Raw genomic sequence first — 15,417 nt, forward strand, 5'->3', positions numbered from 1 at the left:
CTGAGCATTAGCCAGATATTAGAAGAATGCTAGGGTATTTTGAGTTGAAAATTCCAACCTTTGACACCCATGAATGTATCTCAATTTCTCTGCTTTATCCTTTGGATCTGATGGTGGCTCGTGCCGAGAAACTTAGTTTGCGAACTCCCGCGACTCAAGATGAACGGGATCGATTGATAACTGCTGGCTTGGAGATCCACTCCCACGCTCTTCTTCACCCGCAAAATCTGGCCAATGCAGCATAACCATTGGACGATTGACTACAAAGCTTATCCACCACGACATTCGGATACGAAATCACCCACACAGACGAGTGGGTGGTGTCTTGCGTGATGGACTCTTCTCACCTGCAAAAGCTTACTTGCACCATTTTGCCTGGTAAGTCACTTGTTAGCAGCTGGCTAGAGCAGGGCGGGTGGATGCGGTGCAGGACTAAAAAGCAAAAAAAAAAAAAAAAAAAAAAAATTCTCCGCAATCAGTCACATCGTGACAGCGGAAAAAGAAAAATAACTTTGGCTGTAGGTGACATAAATAGCTTGACTCTCCGCCGCTTACACCCTCGCTCCATTCGGGCATCCAGCGGACCATTCAGGATATCAACACCCCTGCTTGACTGCTTAGCCACTGAAGAACTGAAGAACGTAATACTCTCAACTACAGAGATGGGCCAACCCTCCTTCCAGGCATCGAATGCCTTGATATACTTGACCTATGGAGCTTTCCTGTACGGTCCTTTTAAGGTTGCTGCGAGGTCACCAAGCTAACGTTTATCCCCAGAATCGCCGGGCTCTACATCGCCTATCTGCTACGCAAGCAGACAAAAGGCCAATTCTTGGCCAGTAACGGGACGCAAAAGGGTTAGAATTTAAGAATAGCTTGCTCAACTACCTTTGAAATCCCCTTACCAACCCTCTTTGTATATCGATTGTGGATTGACTAATGCATATCGTGCGGCTCTTGTTGCCGACGGGAATTGATTAGCTCTACCTCTTGCTTTGAACTTCATCGCTTCGGGTGAGTTGTTGAATGCATGGGCTATGGGGCCAATTCTTTCTTCTCCCGAGTGAGAAGCGGCAGCCGCGTAGAGTCGAATGGATGCGATTACAACATATCACCGAGAAGTTTCATTCCTGCGAAATTCCGTACGGGACTCGGATACAGCACACGACCCTTTGCGAGAACCAGGACCTAGAAAGCATGATTTGAATGGTTGGCGCAGCATAGAACAGGTTCGTATCAGAGAGTTCACTTCAGCATATGCTGCTATGAAGGCTTGTTCTCAAGGGTTATGACGATGAGTTCCGAGTTTTACAGCCCGGTGTGACACTCATCTCTCTACCTTGTTGACAACTTCAGAGCGGCGTCTGCTGCGGCAACACTACGGGCGCTAATTGTGGCACTTCGCTATTGGATGATCCAACTCCGGAGTGCTTTTCGCTCCTGGCCTTTTATTCCGGAGAGATCACCATGTGAGTGCGGGCATGATGCTGAGATTGTACCGTTGAACACTCGACCAAGTTAATGCTTGCGTGGGAAACGTGCTGCCGCTTCTCCCCTCCCCCGTTGGCTTTGTTGTTGCTTAAATCTAGAGAATGGAATATGCTGATTACAGGGCCCCTGCGAATTTACTGTGCGTAGGTCTCGGATCCGGTATTCTTTTCACGTATCCCGAAATCGCAACGATTGCTGGCGTACAAGGTTTAGTCGTTTATGGCTTGTCTTCCTCCCTACCACTTTTGGTGTTTGGATATTTGGGACCGATTATTCGAAAGAAATGCCCAGAAGGCTTCGTTTTGACAGAGTGGACCAGAGAGAGATACGGAGTCGTTACTGCGATATATTTGAGTCTCCTGACGTGAGTTGTATTTCATTTCGCGAGTATTATTTAATTCTAATTGGGATTTAGCTTGATTACGCTCTTCCTTTACATGGTTGCCGAATTGTCTGCGTTGCAGCAGATTGTCAATGCGCTTACCGGGTTGAACGGACTGCCAGCTGTGATTGTGCAAGTGGCAGTTACGACTATTTATACATCTTTGGGTGGATTTAAGGTCTCCTTCATGACCGATAACCTCCAAGGAGCTATGGTCGTCGGCCTCATCATTATCGGCGTCATCACCGTTGGCACAAAGACGACGATCGATCGTTCGCTAATCGACTCTTCCGGATATCTAAACGCTTCCCTACTTGGATGGCAACTTATCTATATCCTACCTGTTGCAATCTTGACGAACGACTTCTTCTTATCGAACTTCTGGCTCCGAACTTTTGCCTCCAAGACTGACCGCGACTTACGCATCGGCGTCTCCATCGCTAGCTTCACGGTCCTGTGTATTCTCGTGCTTGTTGGATGCACAGGCCTCCTAGCAGCTTGGTCGGGCGCATGGCCCGGAGATCCGCCACAGAGCGGCTCGATTGCTTTCTTCCTCCTTTTGGAGAGGCTCCCAAGCTGGGTTGTGGGGATTGTGCTCGTCATGACTGTGGTTCTTAGCACAGCTGCCTTCGACAGTCTTCAGTCCGCAATGGTGAGCACAGCAAGTAACGATTTGTTCCGCAACAAACTGCCGCTTATTTACATCCGTGTCGGCGTCGTCTTGTGCATTATTCCTGTGGTGGTCGTTGCTCTGAAGTCTCCTAGCGTGCTACAGATCTTCTTGATTTCCGATCTTGTCTCAGCATCTGCTATTCCGGTTTTGATCCTCGGTCTCTGGGATAAGTGTTATTTCTGGAAAGGTTTCGAAGTCATTGCTGGCGGTCTCGGAGGTATTCTCTCAGTATTCATCTTTGGAACCATTTATTACGGTAGTGCATATGAAGGCGGGCGGTTGATCCTGTTGGAGAACGGCCTCTACGCCGAAGATTGGAGCGCTTTTGGTGAGTGACTAGACCTACACAAACCATCTGGTCATGGCAATTAATATAGTGTTGTAGGTGCCTTCGTCGCTGCTCCTGTAGGAGGTTTTATATTTGCACTTATCGCATTTGGTTCACGGATCGCATACCAGTTTGTTATTGCTAAAATCCAGGGACGACGCTTCGATGCATTTGACAAACCTATCAAGCGTGTACGGCGGTCAAGCGAAGAGAGAGTTTTCCGCCCTCAGGTTCCTGGCCTTGATGAAGAAAATGGTAAACCGGGCGATACTCCTACCGCCGTAGTGGAAGGAAGAGAAGCTAAATGGTGGAAATTGTGGTAATGGGACGATATTCCTGCTATATCCGCGTAATTGCGTCGAAGAGCTGGATGGACATGTGGATGTGGATTTGGATTTGTATATTCTGTGTTGGGGCCAAAGATAGAGGGAAATGCTCGAAGATTTGGAGCATTGGGAGAGATGGTATATGCTGGGAGCCCAGTAATACTTAAAAGTTAATAGTTAAGAAATAAAGATACAATATAGTAAAACTCATTTAACACCTACCGATGTAGGAATTATTTACATATATCTTACCAAGTGCAGCAGTTGATGGGGGTTGATCATTAGGCCACAAGGGCGGCTGAAGACTTTCATAAATTGTCTCCTGTTCGCTTGCTATCATTTCCAAAGTATACACAATAGATATATAATACATGAGACATACCTAACGATTCATTTAGGCACTCTTTTTTTCAAGGCTCGATTGCACTCCAATGCCAGCCGAAGTTTACAACTTCGACAATAAAGCAAAGCGGAGATCCCGTGACTACAAATCACTGTTTAAATCTCATACTCAACATCTCGATCCGATCCTTCATGGTCAAGCCCTGAGCAAACATCGGGTCCGTCTCCAAATCCTCTGGTGTTGTTTCTTCCGCCAAACCCCACACCTTCCAATCTCCATCTTCCCCATTGAGCATGAATCTCTGCAGAACGACATACTCTGTGCAATCCTGTTGCTTCTCACTCTGCTGCGCTGCGTTCTGCTCTTCCCCAGAGCTTGGGGTGATGAGTGACTGCTTGCTCTGTATTCTGATCACAGTTTGCCGAATGCCGAAACCTTTGGCTTCGGGAAGAGCTGCAGCACGATCAGAAATGACTTGTGCGCCGGAGAATGTGAGAGCGAACGGGAACTTCTTATATGAGTGGAGCGTCCAGAGGAGTCGGGGAGAGGTACGTGGACGGCGGGAAATGCGGGCTGCGAAGTTTTGGAAGATGCCCTGGCAGCAGGTCTTCTTGAGAGAGGTTATATCACCGCTGTATATGGCGTCAGTTATAAGGTTACCAGGAGTAAAATAATAGACAAGGGGGCCGAGGGAGATGTACTTTGCGAATGAAGTATACATCTGTTTGTGTAGCTCAAGAGCTCGGCTCTTACGCTCCCGTAGCCTCAGCGGAAGTTTCTTATTTATGAATCTGCAGTATGATAATATGCTAGTTCACCCAAAACACAAATATTAGCTTGATATCTCAACAGCAGCTCATTACTTGAAGCTTCAAAGCCCAAAAACGTCAATACCTAATGAAGTTCACAACGGTCATCTTCAACGACATCCACTCCATTCTTAACCTCAACTTTGGGTCTTTGAATATCGAAGGCAGATTCCGCCATGCAGGTCTAATGAATGTTCCTGGTAGCAATCCCACGTCGTCTGGTATCATGTCTCGATTGGCACTGCTCATAGTCTCCTTGACGCGGTTTTTCATGCTCATCTGCGCCGGGATCCGGGGCTTTATAGCTTTGAAAGTTCCTTTCGCCGCATATTGGTTTCCGGAGGAGGAGAAGGGCCTCAGCTGGTATAGGGAATGTGAAGGAATGGAAATTCTGGATGTTGCGGAGCCGGCAAGGGACGAGAAGAGGGAGCGTCTGGGGAGGTATAATGCGGAATTCATGGCTGCGGCAGGCATAGGAATCAATCGCCACTCTTCTCATTCAATTGGCCTCCTGGCAAGCCTTCTCAAAGGCGTGGGCGTCGCTACCCTCGTCAAAGATGCTGCTTTTCGACTTGCGCATCTTCGCCGATATCAAAAATGTTGATATTATGTCAGCGTATTCGGAATTCGGAATAATATTACAGCGAAATTCTTAACTAGCCGATATTAGGAATAGCTTGATGTACCACAGTTCTTAGTCATCCCCCTCACCGTTTGAAAGTTTCTCGCGCTAATTGCTCTCATCTGAATGACAATTATTAAAGAACCTCTGGGAAGCGAGGCGAGAGACAGGCAGAGATAGAAGGGGTTTTTCGAAATCGAACCGTGGGCAGGACTCGCGTGGCGGTATCGATGCTGTTGGGCTTCCTCAATAATTCCTCACACTGACATGCCGTTGCGTCGGGAACAGACATCGGCGCCCATGGCAAACGCCTTGAAGCGTGTTTACTTCCCAAGCTTCCAGGTCAGTCGCCGTTGACAAGTGACATCGTCGCGATTGACTACAGCAGTAACCTTTATGGTCATGGAAAGCGAGAATGACGTGGGTAATTCCTTCATTTTTCCTCCGGGTTGAGGCGGCTCAAACACCACGGCTCCTGATATCGGGTCGCGCCGCTGGAATTTCCTTTTCGAGCGAACCGGGCCAATTTCACCCCCGTAGACTCAGGACAGAAACAACTTCGTAAATCTCGATTCTTGCTATTAGCGCTGCGAACTGTTGGTCTCAGATTAAAAGTGATAACCTTGCAGACGCTCCTTGAGGCTTAGTTAGCTAGTCCAAAAGCATCCACTGAGTACTGTGTTCAATTTCCTGTTTTCCCCATCTGAACAGCTGGCAGGTTCACGTATCATTCGCAAGTTGCTTGAGAAACCCAATCCGCCAAATCGTCACGTTTAACGTTGTTTCAATTGTGTTGTCCCTGAACTCGCCCTGAGCTAGAGACCTGGTCGCTCCGGCACTTGGATCCCGAACTCGCCTCCTGTTCGATCGAATAAATACAATACGCTCCCGGTTAGCAACCAGAAACCACTCTGCAAGCAGCAAGCAAGCGAAGAGCTCTCAAGACTGGCTTCCTCCACCCCAGACGCCACGTCCTCTTCCTCCTCTTCTCGCCATGTCGCCTCCTCTGAAACCCGTCTCCGCAGCACTTCAGCACTTTTGAGCAGCCTCCTCGATCCCAACTTTCTTCCTCCTCCTCCTTCCCCGTCCAATGTCTCCTCCAAAGCCTCCCCACGCACTCCGTCACCGCAGACCGTAACTACCAACCCCTTACATCCCCGCGTTGCCGTGATACTAGGCGTTGATCGCCGCTGGTACCTCCCTCTACTGGTCTGTCGAGCACTAAGCATCGCGCCAGCGGCATGGTGGGGTCTCAGATGTGCGTTTACTTTTCTGACTGAGCTGTTAAGAATTGAGCCGCGTTTGTGGAATCCGGAACATGACGGCGTTAGCGGGACGGGAGGATGGACAGCGGCGATAATGAAGGGGACAGCGACGGTAGCTTCGGTGGATTGGGATGTCGATAGGAGATTCAGGGTTACAGAGGTCGCACTGGCAATCATCTGGGTATGTTCTTCAATTCCTTCGATTCTCATATCCCGGAGACTTGCTAACTTGGGGGGCATTCTGCTTTTAAGTGCTTTTCTTCCGCATATCTGTCGTATTTCTTTGCTGATTGCATGATGTCTCGATGGTGCGTGCACTCCCGTACACTCGCTTCCGGCCCTGCAACCTCCCATCAACTTGCAAACTCACCAAGCAACCCAATGTAGGCTTCTTAATTACACACCTCCAGCCGTTGTCATTCGCCTCCTCACCACGAACTCTCTCCTTGCCTATCTAACATCCTGGATTCTCCACCTCTCCGGCGCATCATCTGATCCGCGTCTGCTCCTCCCAGCATGGATATCTATTACTTCAGTTCGTCCCAGCCCCTTCCACCTCCGTCTCACCCGTCTATCAGGCTAATAAAGGGCACCTTTCTCCAATCATTCCCCCTCGAACAGATCCTAACCCTTCTTTACCACCTCACGCAACGCAAAATCAACATCAAGAAAGAAACCGCCGCATCTCTCTCCGTCTTCTCCATTGCCAGCTTCATAAGCATGTGCTCCCTCCTCCTACAACTCCACTTATCTCGAGAAAACGAGATGGAGATACCCCTGTTCATCCTGGGCAAAAAGGTCTGGGGAATCGTTGCCGAGAAGATGGTTGTTGTTGAGCACTTGCGTAATGGCCCTCCTGGAGTTTAAACTTGCGATGGCCAGCCTTTGATTTGTCTTTTTCTTTTTGTCTTTATTCTTATTTTATTTCTTGAGTACGGCTTGTTTCTTGTTTCTAGCTCTTTCTTCCTCACGGGGGAGGAGCCGAGCTTTAAGACTTTGAGATATCCCCCAACTGTTGGCACTGGTTCTGTCCTTGTAGCACCCTCTCTAAGACTGATTAAATACACATGCCCCTTGGGCTCCTCTTGGTTAAGTATAGCATGTATAAATTTTACTACAATGAGGAATGCAGATTTAAAGTAGAATTATAGGCAGCACAGATTAGATATCATTGATTGCTAGGTCATAACTGATGTACTTAAAGAGTGTGCCATAAGTCATATCAACAGTTGCAAGAAAAAAAATGGATGCGGCAAGGCAAGAATGTGATCTGCATGATGAGCATGACAGGATAAACCCCCCCGAACCACATCAATTCCAGAACAACCCGATTACTCCCAACCACCTGCACACTGAATAACGGACAGATAGGAGAAAACAGTTTGTAAAAACCATACCATCTGAAACGTCATTCAAGACAGGAACAATAAAAGTATCAATCTATGCAATCATGGGTTATCCATTCGACGTCGCTACTCGTCGTCAACCCATGATGGGACCTTTCCTCCCGTGGTGGCGTTTGATATTGGCAAGCCGCGAGAAAGATAAATCGGCATGTCTTCGAAGAAAGCTCATGTCTACGGCTTCGGTAAAGCATATCAAAAACCGATCAAGAAAGTCATGAAGTGGTACGTCATACCGACTTTCTTGAGTGTAGACTGGCAGGAAGACGACGAGAGGAACGCGAACCTTGACTTAGAACCCGTGGACCTTGATGGTCTTGGCGTCAAGCTCAAGTCCTTCTTTCTTGTCGGTCAAGAATTCTTGGACATCTTTTCGCTGATCCCCCTGGAGCTGGATCACTTCGCCCATCTCACTATCATTCACGATGGTGCCATTGCAAGCTGAAATAAGGACAGGTTAAGTCAGTGGACGTCGTCGACGAAGTTGGTGTCATATGGGGATGTAACATACCGAATTTCTTTTTGATGACCTTGAGAATCTTTTTCTGGTCGAACTTTTTCGGGAGACCTTGGACAGTGGTCAGAGTCTTACGACCATTGCGCTCTATGGTGGAGTGACGTGTTAGTTATCTGTCATGCCAAGCCAAGACGCCATACGAACGAGCAAAGGTAAAAAAGGGGCAGCAAGAGTCAAGAGTGTACATACGTTGTATCCGTATGTGGATATAATTTTGAGATTGTTTTGTATCGCCGGTATCTTCGTCAGCTTCGGCGAAGGGGTCTGTTCAAGAAGGGTTATGGTCAGCCTTCGTGTTGGGTTTCGACGATCCAAGCGACTGCGCACAACTACCCCGCTCAAGCGGCAGGAGCTTCAAAGATTGGCATCACGCGACACAAGGCTTCTCATTCTGCAAGACTGCACGAAGACGCTTTGATATTTCTTATCGAAGATGTCTTCGGCGTCTCATTCGACGTGCGCAACCAAGCAAGCCCTGTGTTGTGATGGGTCTTCAAGGAGGGCGATGTGGCGGGAGAGGGGATGACTTACCAAAGGTCTTGAGGTTTTCGATTGACATAAACTCAGCTGTTTTGCCGAACCGCTCTAACAAGTTGGTATATGATAAAGAGAAGATTTGGAGAAGCGCTGTTGCCTGTGTAAGCTGCTTGTGGACTGCGTGGGAAGCGGAGTGGAGGAGATGAAGTTGACTGACGATGGTGGTGATGGTGGAGGAAGAAGGTTGGGCGTCTTTTTAAGTTGGTCGCAGCTGCCCAGGGAGGCAAGGGTGTCCCAAAGCGGGAAAGGTGGCGGCCCAAAACTCTGTCGCTAGCTGACTAATCGCGGCGGCTGAGTGGCTGGCTCGAGTCTTGGCATCATCGACGGAACTCTATCGCACTTCGCCAGCAACCGCCGCCGTCATCATCGACTCGCCAGGCGGGCGGCGTGACGCGCCCTCTGCTGTGCTAGATCTTGAATCCGTGAGCCAGCAGCCGGGAAATGCTGGGATAGAGGCACTCCCGAGGAGGCGGATTCCACTGCAATTTCCTGCCAAGGACTCCTAACTTACTCCGCAAGACAAGCACTGAATCCCTGTATCGCGGCTGCAGGGCTCTTTTAATGGTTTACAACATCGTATTACATACAATTCAACTGCCACCGCTTTCTCCTGTTTGAAGTACCGCCTCGTCCCATCCGAACACGCCATGCTAACCTCAGATACAAGCAAAATTGGTTTCAGCCACAGTGCGCTGCCAAGGTCATCCTGCTTTTTTGAGATCGAGATATCTGGCGGCGTAGTCATTCGCCAACGCCAAATCACCAGAGAGATGCATCAGTGTGGCTTTCTTCGACGTCATCTCGCACTGGCCCCGCACGTCCTCAGCCTTTGAGTACCCTTCAAACGCACAGTCGATGAACTCCGATGCTCTTGCTATATGTTCCTTTTGTCCCACCCCATCGTGCTTGTTTCGTCCGGCCAGGCCCATGTTTGCATCCGCCAGCAGGGAGTACGTGCGGGCGCCCAACATACAGTCCTCGCCCTCCAATACCTGAGGCATGATGCTTTCTAAGATATCTGCAGCCGCATCGAATTCTTGGAAGGCGATCAGGATCACGGCGAGGTTTCCGAGGGCTTCCCAAAGACCGGGAAGCACTCGGGCTCGGTAGGCTATGCTGGCGGCTCGCATCACAAGGGAAAAGGCGCGCTCCGGCTGGTCTGTATTCTGAAAAACGCGAGCTTTCAGGTTCAAAAGTCCGATTTGAAGAGAAACGTCGAAATTACCCTGCTGGGTTGATTTTGCTACTTGCTCAATCGACCTGAGCGCTGAACTATAGTCTCCTTTGCTTATAAAGAATTCTGTCTGCAATAAAGATAAGGAGATTGCTTGGTCCGGTTCGCTTGGTACGCATGCTTGGAGTTGTGAAATAAGGTGCTCCACGGCCACTTTGTCATCCCTACTGCCAGTTAGCCATCGACGCTGTTGACAAACATTACTTCAAGAAATACCGGTGTATCTGTTGTCTTAGTTTAAGAAGACCATGTGCGAAAGTCCAGATTTGCTGACTCTTAAGGCTATGGAAGTCATTGGACGCAACTTCCTCCAGTTGCTGCATAGCTTTGCTATGATTACCGCTAAAAAATAGCTAGGTCTATGTCAATCTATAGAACCCCAAGTGAGAACGCATTCCAAGGGAAATATACCAGATGAGAACTTCGGAAAGTAGCATTGAGGTAGTCGTCAAAAATAGCATCTTCCGAGTAGCATTCCCGGAATACATCGTACATGGCCATCGCCAAATGTGAGGCGCCTTTTGAGGGCGAATTAGACTCTGACGGCGCTTAGATTGAGCATTGTCTTACCAAGACGCATGAATAATACTGCTTGTATCACGAGCAATTGGCCCATCGATGGGTTTAGATTTTGGGTCGCATTTAGGTGAGCTGCCTTCGTGACATGTTCAAAGACAGAACTAATGCTTTCTCCCTAAGAAAACATGGTCAGCATGCAACTCAAAAAGGACGTCCCCGTATACCCCATACATAACATAACTCAAGCTTTGCTTCCGCTAGTATCGATGTGCTCAGGAGACCCCACATCTCATTCTCCCGGGCTTTGGCTTGCAGAAAGGCCAATGCTTCTCTGTCACTTCCGAGCATTCCGGTGTTTTGAACATCCCTCACAGCACTAGGCCATGCTTTTCGGCAATGATACAGCCAGCTCATACAATAATTCAAGCAGTGCATATCCTGAGTTTCCCGAGCTATGGAGATGGCCTCCTGCATAGCAGAGACTGCTTCCCCAAGGCATCCAAAATCGGCTTGAAGAGTGGCCAGATTTAGTAATGCATATTGGTAACAGGCGCGATCCCGATTATGCATGGCATAGTCGAAGTATCGATGGAGATTGTCAAAAGAAGACGGGTAATCCCCAGCTCTCCAGGAATCGAGGAACCTTTTTTGACATATCTTAGTAGCTTCCTCGAAAATCGGCGGTTTTGATCTGCATATATCTTACCTTACATAATGGGAGAGTGACGGAACAGCGACGCCAGAGGCAAGCATCTGCCGTAACCTCTTCCGCATTTCCTCCGTAACCCTTGTGCCTTTGCCTAGACCAATATCAGTACAAATAATGTCATGTAATGATGAAGAGAGTAAACCTGGTTACTTTGCATTTCTTCAACCTGAAACTCCAATAGTCTTTCCATGTCCTTGGTGCTCAGCGAGACTTTGGTGTCTTCTTCATCGTTTTCTAAATCCCCGTAGACAACCTTTGCCAGAGGACTATCCACATCCAAGCCAAGCTCTACGAGGTTCACATCTACTTTAGTTTGGCTGTCCATTGGATTCCTCTTGGCCCAAGCATAATATGTAGGCATTCTATACCTGATGAAAGCACGCCACAGCGCTACTGAATCGTGGAATTGGAGCCTGGCATATTCCAGCTGCGCTCTCCGTATGAACATGCCTAGGGGGGATGTCCGAGAAAATCGCATTTTGCCTGGCTCTGGGGCCATACCGCTGTTCTGGTCGCGCAATTGGTCCTCGCGCGTTTTGGTTACCAAATCGGAGACCAAACCGAAGAATTCCTCCAGTGAATCGAGGCAATCGAGCTGCCATAATCTTTTTAGGAATAGATCCCATACTGTGCGGCCGGGTATGGACGAAGTGAGACTTGATGTCACTTCTTCGAATTCCTTGATTGATATGGTATGTGCGCCGCCTTCAAGTATGCGGCTTTTCGAGTCTTGAGAATCTAATGGAAGTAGATGCGACATAAAAAAGGACAACAGAGCGACAATTGCCGAGTTTGGAACCACGCCTTCGGAATAAATCGAGACCAGAGCAAGCAGAGCGAGTTTCGAAGGGGTTAGATAGCGCGCCATGATGATATTGCATAATTCAAGCCGTGTCTAAATTATTTAACTTCGCAAACACGGGCCCAGACTTGATCTCTGAAAGCGTGCGGCTTTCCCGGGACTGGTTATGCTTCCTCGCGAAGCTCCAGAGAAGATATTGACGACAATTTCGACGCTTTCAGACAAAGATATCAAGTTGCCACGAAACTTAGAAATGGGATTATATCACGTTCTGAGCTTGAGGTCAAGATTCTCGATCCCAGAACCTGTCAGTTGATGGATTGGTTCTAGACAGCGATTGAACCTTCAAGCAACATCGAACTCTGGGAGATATCGGATGGAGCAAGGGTTGGTCGGGAACGATAAGCTTGTGGTGTGTATGATGAAAAAGCCGGTGGAAAAAATCACGAACCACAGAACTCCAAAACTCTCCAGCTGCCCCGCGACTTGCGCCCCGCCAACATTAATATTTTGTCGACTCCCTCTACAACCCTGAGGTCCGATTCCAAAGTGTTTCGCTTGTTTTGACCGGTCCTCGTGTCTTTTTCCTAGTTGCATCGCGCCAATAGAAGCTGCACCATTTTTGCCCCCCTTCTGCAGCATAAGACCACCATGACCCGCCAATCGAATGCCGAACCCTTCATGGCCAGTAACCTTGGGGAAATTTTCCCCTTGGTTGCACAAGGCAAAGTTAGAGAGATCTATAAGATTGACGAAGAGACACTTCTCTTTGTGGCTTCAGATAGAATTTCTGCCTACGACGTGATTCTGGATAATGTGAGCTTGAATGCCTTTGGATAACTCGAAAACGGCCCATGAGTATGTGACTCACGATGTGTCCAGGGTGTTCCCAACAAGGGAGTTATTCTTACCCTCATTTCTGCTTACTGGTTCAAATTCCTTAAAGCCGCTTTGCCGACTCTCCAAACGCACTTTATCGGCCTTGATTTGCCACACGGGATCCCGACGGAGCTTCGACCAAAATACCAGGACAGAAGTATGGTTGTGCGCAAGATCAAGGTCTTTCCAATTGAATCAATTGTGCGCGGATACATTTCCGGCTCGGCATGGAAGGAATACAAAGAATCTGGCACTGTGAATGGTATATCCATGCCAACAGGCCTGGTTGAGTGTGGCCGCCTCCCGACCGCTTTGTGGACTCCTAGCACCAAAGCTGACCAAGGAGATCATGATATCAATATCCATCCTAGAGACGGTGCGGTCCCCTTTGAAGCACTACCTCATCCAATACTGACAGTTAACAGCTGGGAAACTTATTGGCCAGAAATATGCCGACCAAATCCAGAGCGTCTCCGTCACTCTTTACAACGTGGCATATGCCCATGCTTATTCCCACGGCATTATCATCGCTGACACGAAATTTGAATTTGGCCTTGATGTAGAGACTGACCAGATCGTCCTTATCGACGAAGTATTGACCCCAGATTCGTCCCGATTTTGGCCAGTCAGCAAATACCAGCCTGGCCGCTCCCAGGAGAGCTTTGACAAGCAGTTCCTGCGCGACTGGCTAACGTCCAACGGCTTGGCTGGAAAGCAGGGTGTCTCAATGCCAGCGGATATTGCGAGAAAAACCGAACTTAAGTACCAAGAGGCATTTGAGAGGATCACAGGAGACGTCTTCGAGACTGGTATGCCGTCTGTTCTGGAGGAAAGCGCTTTGGCTGAGTAATTTGGGTAATAAGGTACATGAAGCTCCTATGGGAAACCATCGGACGTTTAAAAATACTGCATGTTTAAATGGAGGCTTATGTTCGCCCGAATGGTCCGAAGGGGTTATAAGGCGCAATCATTAGAGAGTTCGGTTATGATTAGGGTAGCATCTGCATTTAAGTGTATAGTTAATTGCATTTACATTTTGCCGGTGATATTAAATTGGTTTGACCAAAAGCTGTTAGCATATAATTTGATAATCTCGATTCCGCAAATGTGCTTTGGATGATGGCAACAAACCCCTTGCTAAGCATTCATAATAAAGCCACCCTAATTCTTATAACGCCCAACCACGATGCATAGTAATACATAAGCATAGTATATCCTGAAAAGCAAACTTATGGCCGATTGTTTTTTCGCATTCATTCTCCTCCATCCTTCTTTTGTAGTCCTTTTAAATTCCGAAATCTATCCAGCCCCTTATCCTCGGCATCCACGAGCGAAGGCGCCTCCTTTCTAGACTCCGTTGTTGATGCGCCCAAAGCGTTGGCACCACAGATCCTCCTCTCCTCATCCATCTCTTCCTTTGACAGCCCATTCGTTGCCCACATACGATGGATTCTCAAATCATACGGTCCCTCCACGCGATCCGTCAACCCAATACCGATGGACTTAACCCGTTGCGTCACCATTCCGGTCTGAGGTTCAACAACCTTACCATAGTTTGTCCGGACAAAATCGTTCCATTTAATAAATATTGTTTCCCAACCTGTCGAGTCTGGATTGGGCGTTGTGGTGTACGTAGATATCGTATCGCTAGAGGGGAAATCAGCAAGGGCCGGCGGAACGTCTGATAGTGGCTCCGAAGCCCCGTCCGATAGACGTGACTGCGAAGCTATTCGATGATGATGCGTCCAAAGTCGATGCTGATGGATATCCGTCTCCACAATGCTATCGGTCTGTACATTAACCGTATATCTTCGTCCATCGGATTTCACTCTCAGTGCTAGAAAAGCATAAGGATCCATGTCCCAATATAGTCCGCCAAATATCCACCGCCGATCTTGATTACGAAATGCGGCATAGCCCGTCCTTTGTATTCTCCAGTTTAGGGGTAGTTTAGTTGATATGGTGCCATGGAATCGGGCGTGGGCCGGGGAATTCGTCGACAGGTCGGCGGGCACGTAATCTAAACTTGCCGTACTGTAGCCACCTACGGCACGGTCTGCTATAGTTTTGCATCCTTTCACGACGTCTTCATGTTCAAAATTGAGGAGGTAGAAAGGTCTCGTTGGGACTTCGAGTGTTTCCATATTCCATGCTGAAGAGTTGGAATTTAGCTTCAATTCTCGGTTCGGACATCAAGTGAAGTCCGTAGAAAGACCATATCGCAAACCCCAATAAAGGGGGCTGGCACTAGATGGGATAGATGGGAGCTTTATGGAACTTGTACGTACCGAGCTTTGAGAGGCGACTTAACTCGTCCGCTGTTCGCTTGACAAAGCCTGGCCCGCGGGCGAGGCATTTCGCTGTTGGAATCATATGTAGGGAACCTCGTATCAATATAAAACATGTAGATATCTAGCAATGCCTTCTGGCTGCTTTCTTGGGTCTCTGCGAAGATTCAAGCCCTTCACTGCGCCAGAGTCGAAAGCTCTAGGCCGATGACCTCAGCGGAAAGAGCAGTCGGTCACGTGACCATATCCAAATCCATCTCGCGAGAGCGGCAATTGAAGCAGGGCGTAGA

The 15,417-nt window shown here is 48.3% G+C and overlaps 7 protein-coding genes across 7 annotated transcripts; 3 read left to right on the plus strand and 4 right to left on the minus strand.

Moving 5' to 3' along the window:
- Window positions 1-662: 662 nt before the first annotated feature.
- Window positions 663-3,197, plus strand: CIMG_12875 (urea transporter; the record flags this gene model as incomplete). The annotated part of the gene is made up of 6 exons (XM_001246646.2): window positions 663-724; window positions 778-857; window positions 982-1,014; window positions 1,639-1,855; window positions 1,907-2,874; window positions 2,932-3,197. 6 exons carry the CDS (start codon window positions 663-665, stop codon window positions 3,195-3,197), a joined length of 1,626 nt encoding a protein of 541 aa, XP_001246647.2.
- Window positions 3,198-3,493: 296 nt separating this feature from the next.
- Window positions 3,494-4,909, minus strand: CIMG_00417 (uncharacterized protein). Its single transcript, XM_001246645.2, has 3 exons — window positions 4,438-4,909; window positions 4,245-4,352; window positions 3,494-4,175 (listed from the first exon to the last, which is right to left on the minus strand). The coding sequence occupies exons 1-3, from the start codon at window positions 4,824-4,826 to the stop codon at window positions 3,692-3,694; spliced, it is 981 nt and encodes a 326-aa protein (XP_001246646.2). The 5' UTR covers window positions 4,827-4,909; the 3' UTR covers window positions 3,494-3,691.
- Window positions 4,910-5,241: 332 nt separating this feature from the next.
- CIMG_00416 (uncharacterized protein) lies at window positions 5,242-7,106 on the plus strand (the record flags this gene model as incomplete). The annotated part of the gene is made up of 5 exons (XM_001246644.2): window positions 5,242-5,316; window positions 5,794-6,420; window positions 6,492-6,547; window positions 6,627-6,774; window positions 6,861-7,106. 5 exons carry the CDS (start codon window positions 5,242-5,244, stop codon window positions 7,104-7,106), a joined length of 1,152 nt encoding a protein of 383 aa, XP_001246645.2.
- Window positions 7,107-7,385: 279 nt separating this feature from the next.
- CIMG_00415 (translation initiation factor SUI1) lies at window positions 7,386-8,847 on the minus strand. The gene is made up of 4 exons (XM_001246643.2): window positions 8,691-8,847; window positions 8,349-8,423; window positions 8,154-8,246; window positions 7,386-8,083 (listed from the first exon to the last, which is right to left on the minus strand). The coding sequence occupies exons 1-4, from the start codon at window positions 8,716-8,718 to the stop codon at window positions 7,935-7,937; spliced, it is 345 nt and encodes a 114-aa protein (XP_001246644.1). The 5' UTR covers window positions 8,719-8,847; the 3' UTR covers window positions 7,386-7,934.
- Window positions 8,848-9,216: 369 nt separating this feature from the next.
- Window positions 9,217-12,501, minus strand: CIMG_00414 (anaphase-promoting complex subunit Apc5). Its single transcript, XM_001246642.2, has 7 exons — window positions 11,309-12,501; window positions 11,156-11,249; window positions 10,681-11,092; window positions 10,501-10,624; window positions 10,342-10,448; window positions 10,147-10,283; window positions 9,217-10,094 (listed from the first exon to the last, which is right to left on the minus strand). The coding sequence occupies exons 1-7, from the start codon at window positions 12,024-12,026 to the stop codon at window positions 9,398-9,400; spliced, it is 2,289 nt and encodes a 762-aa protein (XP_001246643.2). The 5' UTR covers window positions 12,027-12,501; the 3' UTR covers window positions 9,217-9,397.
- CIMG_00413 (phosphoribosylaminoimidazole-succinocarboxamide synthase) lies at window positions 12,475-13,926 on the plus strand. Its single transcript, XM_001246641.2, has 3 exons — window positions 12,475-12,776; window positions 12,843-13,215; window positions 13,265-13,926. The coding sequence occupies exons 1-3, from the start codon at window positions 12,612-12,614 to the stop codon at window positions 13,687-13,689; spliced, it is 963 nt and encodes a 320-aa protein (XP_001246642.1). The 5' UTR covers window positions 12,475-12,611; the 3' UTR covers window positions 13,690-13,926.
- On the minus strand, window positions 13,895-15,288 carry CIMG_00412 (complex I intermediate associated protein). Its single transcript, XM_001246640.2, has 2 exons — window positions 15,128-15,288; window positions 13,895-14,991 (listed from the first exon to the last, which is right to left on the minus strand). Exons 1-2 carry the CDS (start codon window positions 15,210-15,212, stop codon window positions 14,093-14,095), a joined length of 984 nt encoding a protein of 327 aa, XP_001246641.1. The 5' UTR covers window positions 15,213-15,288; the 3' UTR covers window positions 13,895-14,092.
- Between the last annotated feature and the right edge of the window lie 129 nt (window positions 15,289-15,417).

The sequence above is a fragment of the Coccidioides immitis genome, assembly GCF_000149335.2.
Source record: "Coccidioides immitis RS genomic scaffold supercont3.1, whole genome shotgun sequence".
Taxonomy (NCBI): Eukaryota; Fungi; Ascomycota; class Eurotiomycetes; order Onygenales; family Onygenaceae; genus Coccidioides; species Coccidioides immitis.